General features: G+C 46.9%; 1 protein-coding gene across 1 annotated transcript in view; it reads right to left on the bottom strand.

Moving 5' to 3' along the window:
• Positions 1-3,911: 3,911 nt before the first annotated feature.
• The window catches only part of caln1 (calneuron 1), an 86,080-nt gene continuing 84,047 nt past the window's right edge, over positions 3,912-5,944 (bottom strand). The window contains exon 6 of the mRNA XM_063204413.1: positions 3,912-4,244. Within this exon, the coding sequence (XP_063060483.1) occupies positions 4,117-4,244 (128 nt within the window). The 3' untranslated portion in view covers positions 3,912-4,116. The remainder of the gene's footprint in view (positions 4,245-5,944) is intronic.

Below are 5,944 nucleotides of genomic sequence, written 5' to 3'. Positions count from 1 at the left end.
AATTGGGATGGTGAATGAAAAACAGTCCCTCAAAAGTTGTTGTGGCGAGGCTGACAGCTGGGAAACTTTATCGTTTTCTCCACGGAGGAGGGGCCAGGAGGCGGGACGAGGAGACAAGCACAAGTGGAGGAGGCAAGGACGCATATTGGGATGCACCCCACATGTCTTATCTACTGGAAACAGACAGCCTGCACTCAAGTCCCTCATAGCCCCTGAACGACAGATACACACTATTTACCAAAGTGTATGAGCCTTGGAAGTGTGTCAGCCTAATTAGTCACACCCAGTGATTGGACACTGAAGAGTACACCAAAGAATATCCAATCACTGGGCGTGATTACGAAGGCTGGTACCCTTCGAAGGACGCACACTAGGCATTGGGAAACGGCCATACAGTATTCTTTCTCTCCTAGACATCAAGTTCCTGACTACACCAGCAGGTAGAGCTGCAGTGCTACAATCTAGACACTACCCTGCCCACCCCCTCATCCCTCCCTCTCCCTCTCCCTCCTCCTCCTCCTCCTCTCTGTCCATACTATGGTGCTGACATTTACCGTAGAAAAGGGTAATTCAGTAGCGTTCGCCACTGTTCCCTTTGCCAAATGACATTTTGTTTTCTTCCTCCTCTCCCCTCCCCCCCTCCTACTTCCCGGTCACGGCGGAAGAGTGTGCGCACCCGCAGAGCGTGTGATTCTTAGGTACGTACACAGTAAATTCTGCAGTGATCATTTAACACTTAGAGGGTTGATTTGACCTTATTTGGACTTAAATGAACTCTTTAAAGGTGGGGTTGCAGGTATGACATCACGTTGGGGGAACTCCCCCAGGATTCTAAGGTTCTACATAGACTCCTATGAGCCTGCGGAACCCCCAACGTGATGTCATAATAGCACATTTTCTTAAAATGGTTAACCTGCAACCCCACCTTTAAGTGTTGAATTAACACCTGTGCGGCGCGGCTATATATGGCTTCAGTCAGAGGCACGCGGAGACGAGGTGGGCAGGCAGTGAGACTGGCAGCGAGGAAGCGGGTCTTCTGTGTGGCACCTTTTGTAATTGTATTTTTAACACCACTACCTCTGCCACTAACCTTTATGTGATATAGATAGATCACATACAGGTGTACATAGACAGATTAATTCATATCTATTGATGTTTCTTTATAGATCTTTACATCTATTGGCTCATTCTTTTGAAACTTGGCTGTCGGTAGACCCAAGTACTTTCTACCGACAACCGTTGTAAATGAGTTCTATTGCAACAGTTGGAGACAATACACGTCTGAAAACACCAATGTTGAACAAACTCGGAGTACACCGAGCTGCTCCGAGTTTGTGTTTCGGAACCCCGATTTGAGTACTCATTCTATTGCACTTTCCCGAGGCGGAGGCCGGGGTTTCCGACAATAGAGTTTCAAAAGAATGGACAATATGGCTGCCACCATCATCACCACCATCATCCCCATCTCCTAATCCAAACCTCTGGCACACTGCCTGAGCAGAATGTATGGAGGAACAGACAGTCATGCACAGACACACAAATAAACAAACAAACAAACAAACATCTGCCCTGACGTGGATATACGTAGTATCATATGTTTGGGGCATACATATACAGACTTCTGTTTTACGAAGATCGCATGCAATTTAAAGGTGGTCTAAGTAGTATTGTGAGAATTTTACACAGTAAAGGGTGAAGGTTGGTGACAGTCAAAAAAAGGGACTCCAGAGTGTGGGGGAAGGACATCTCGACAAGAAACACATTTAAAAGACTGGCTTTTGTGTAAAAACCAAAGGAGCATTGGTTCTTTTTTCATCTTAAAGGTGAAGGACAGCACAGGCTGGACCGTTCATTCGTTCAAACGCCACCAAGGTGATGAGTGATGAGTGATGCCCGTTGATCCCTCGAGGTTGTGGCACGTCTTGGCACCAACCTCTGGTACCCAGTGAGGGAGGGATGGAGAGAGAGAGAAAGAGACACCCACAGATGCTGGTCCACCTGGCCCCCACCCCCACAGTGAGGTGGTACCACAGGCCCATAGATGTTGCTGCAGCTGAGCTGGATGTAGATGTAGCAGGGTGAGTGAAAAGTGAAAAAAAAGTCTGCAACAGTGCCTGTCTACACAATGCCTTTTTAAAATTAAAATGAGAGCGACGCTTTGAAATGACAAAGGTCTTCATCTGGCATTTATTCATTTTTTAACTGGATTTGTCTCGATTGTCCTGCTGGTCTGGTCAATGGTGGGATGTGCATACTTTACGTCTAACTTGCTTCGAAGCAAACAGGTCACCCACAACATGTAGCAGAAGGCTGCTCGACACCAACACGTGCAGCATCCACAGTGACTCTGCATAATGGGGAAGAACCGAGTATGCTGCAAAGGCAGCCAGGCAGGCAGGCAGACACAGCAGACAAGATACGGTACGTTACAGCAGACGGTTGATGGTGGAATGCGAAGCACAGAACCAAAGAAATAAAAAAAAGAAAGGCAGAAGAGAGAAAAAGGAGAAGAAAAAAAATGGGGCTCGAGTGTTAAGTTCCTGTTTGGACGTCATGAGTGTGAGATGTTGAAATGTCATGTCTCAGTGTGGAGGCAGGAAGAAAGTGAGAGAGAGAGAGAGAGAGAGAGAGAGAGAGAGAGAGAGAGAGGTCCAAGGGGGTGCAGAGCAGAGCGATGGCAGCGTTCTCTTTTCTGCGTTTCGTACTTCCACCCACAGACTGTTATACGCCACCCACCCTCTCCATGGTTATCCATGCTGTGAGCGTCGCCCTCGTCAGAACTGTCCTCGTTGGAATGAACGGCGCCTCACACGGAGAGGGATCAATTATGGGGCCGCCGCTCAACGCTATAGAGGGGGAGAAGGGGATATGACATTAAAGAAAAGCTGAGGGGGAAAAAATAAAAAAATCCACAGACAGCAGTTGATGGCAGAGTGGTAGGAGGGTGAACAAGGAGAAAGCTTGAGAGCGAGCGAGCGAGAGAGAGAGAGTGAGACAGAGAGAAAGTGAGTGAGACAGAGAGAGAGAGCGAGAGTGAGAGGGAGGGGACTGCGTTCAGATCTCTGCTTTAAGTCAGTGTGTCCCAGATGGTGGAATTTAAATGGTGAAAAGAGACAGATCACTGGAAGGGACATTGCAAACTTCTGGTGTGTGTGTGTGTGTGTGTGTGTGTGTGTGTGTGTGTGTGTGTGTGTGGGTGCTGCGTGTATGTGTCTTTGTCTGTGTACCTATGTCTCTGTGTCTGTGGTCTGTACTGTATATCCGGATGTTGTATAGTACGTGTACATGTGTACATAGATGGTGTACATAGATGTATGTGACTCAGTGCCTATTCCAACAACAACAAAAAACACTGAATGCTGATCACCACCAACAATTCCCAGATTGCCAGCAGAATCCATTTCATAAGTGGGGTGGCACCTTCGAGAGCCGGCTGGGCCTAGCGGCGTGGGTCATGGGGGCGTAGAATATGGCAGCCATGGTGGTGGCGGTAGTGATGGTGTGACAAGAGGTCAGTCGGTCAGTCGGTCGGTCGGTCTCCACGCTCCTGTGCTTTATTGCATTGAGGGGAACAGCCCTTACGAGTCCCTGCCAGAGACGTGGGATTTAAAAGGGGAGGGAGAAGGGGGGGAGGTGGACGAAGTGGACTACGATAGCCACCGAGTCCTCCCCACCCCACCCCTCTGCTGGCTTTCAGTCTGACCCACAACTGGTTGTATGTGTCACTAATTCCCAAGGTTATCGATAATAAATAAATAAGTCAAATAAATAATACAAAATAAAAATAAATAAATAAATAAATCACTCCCGAACCGGAAATACACAACCTCTTGGATATATAAAAAAACAAGTGTCTTTTTTCTTCTTTTTTTCCCTTTTCTATCATGTCTTTCATTCATCAGTGAGGTGCTCGGTTTTCTTTTTTTTATAAAAAAAAATTAACTCCAATCTTTTTTGTTTGTTCTCTTCAAATGATTATTTTCTTCTTCTTCTTTTTGTGGCACAAAAAAGAGGAGAGAGATGACCTGTATTTTGACTGAGAGCACTGAGAGCATGCACATGCAGGGTTTTATTTGGTGGGCCCGCATTCACAGTGATGTGCTACTGTTTAGTGGACTACTCCATGCCGTTGCGGAGCATCTGATTGGCCGCGATGAGCATGACGCTGATGATGAAGGCCATGGCGAAGGCGCAGATCAGAGACTTGCGCACGCACGTCTGCCGGTTGTTCTTGTTGGAGTGGACTGTAGAGGAGAAGAAGAAGGGAGATAGATAGATAGATAGATAGAGAGAGAGAGAGAGAGAGAGAGAGAGAGAGAGAGAGAGAGAAGGAGAGAGAGAAAGAGAAAATGAGAGAGAATGCACAATCAAATCACATGAATGCAGTAGTCCATACTGTAATTAACACTCACAAATGTCTGGGACTGTATATCAGTGTGAGAATGTTTATTACTTACGTTCTAGACAAGGTAAGTCAGCGAGAGAGAGAGAGAGAGAGAGAGAGAGAAAGAGAGAGACATAAAAAAAGAAAGAGACAGAAACAAAGACAGAGACATTGAGACAAGCCAGTCAGTCAGTTGGTCTCTGTAGTGTCTTGGGGGGTAAACTGCCTGTCAATCTGTCTGACATCTACAGCAGGGATCTAAAAACAGACCACTCCCTATACACACAGCCAGGACTATCAGACACTCAACACACAAACGCTTGAAGGGACTCCTTTTCTTTCTCAGTGAAGACAACTTAAATATTTTAGTGAGGGGAGGGGGTTGTTTCACAGGGGCATCTATACCATAAAACGGGTTAATAGTGTGGCCTGAGGTCATGTCCATCACTCCCTCCCCATCGACCCCTGTCTTCCTTCTCCTCACTTATTTATCATCGCCGGTTTCTCCACTACGGCACCCTGTTAAACGAATGTCTATGTGGCTATAAATATAAAAGCAGATCAACTAAAAATAAGCGATAAAATCTGATCCCACAGCATTGATCTTTGTTGTTGTTGTTGTTGTTTGGAAGCATGAGTCATTCAATTTGCGTGTTCTTTCTTCCAAACTGGAGTTACAGCTGAGGAAGCAGGCTGTCTGGTATGGAGACTGAGCAGAGAGGCAGGTTATCAGGGCTGGACTGGCCATCTGGCATAGCGGGCATTTCCCGGTGGGCCCTGCACCCTCATGGGCCCCTATTTTCAGAAATGATTAAATATTTAAATATAATATATATATATATATATTTAATAATAATATTTAATTATATATATATGTATATATATATATATATATATATATATATATATATATATATATATATTTTTTTTTTCCTTCACATTTCTGAAAAGAAGGGCCCAGGAGGGTGCAGGGCCCACCGGTGAGTCAGTTCTGTACTGCTAATTTTGAGGGGCCCCTTTAAGCCAAAATTGCCTGGGCCCTATTTCTCCCCCAGTCCAACCCTGCAGGTTATGTAGGTGGACCAGGCAACACATGCGGTGAGACAGATTGCACGCTCGCCTCACTCCATAATGTCATTTTTTCTGCCTCAGCCACCACGTCCCTCCCCCCCCTTTCAGCAGGGAGTGCTGCTAGTCAGGCAGTCTGGTCCCCTGCAGCCAATTGCTGGCCTGGATTTGGGCTCGGACGGAACGTGGCACGCTTCTCTGATGACACAGGTGCTGTGATGTCACGCTACTCAATCAGACTGCTGCCTACCCGCCCATCGCTCTCGTCCTGCTGCCACGCATGAGCATACAGTACATTGACGATCCCACCCCACAACACACACACACATATAGATACACACACGTACACAGGCAGACGGATAAATATACAGTGTAAGCAAACACACACACACACACATGCATGCGCGTGCACACACACGCACGCACGCACGCACGCACGCACGCACGCACGCACGCACGCACGCACGCACGCACGCACGCACGCACGCACAC

Source organism: Engraulis encrasicolus, chromosome 8, assembly GCF_034702125.1.
Source record: "Engraulis encrasicolus isolate BLACKSEA-1 chromosome 8, IST_EnEncr_1.0, whole genome shotgun sequence".
In the NCBI taxonomy this organism is placed as follows: Eukaryota; Metazoa; Chordata; class Actinopteri; order Clupeiformes; family Engraulidae; genus Engraulis; species Engraulis encrasicolus.
The sequence above is the reverse complement of the archived record's forward strand: the minus strand, read 5'-3'. Positions and strand labels throughout refer to the sequence as shown.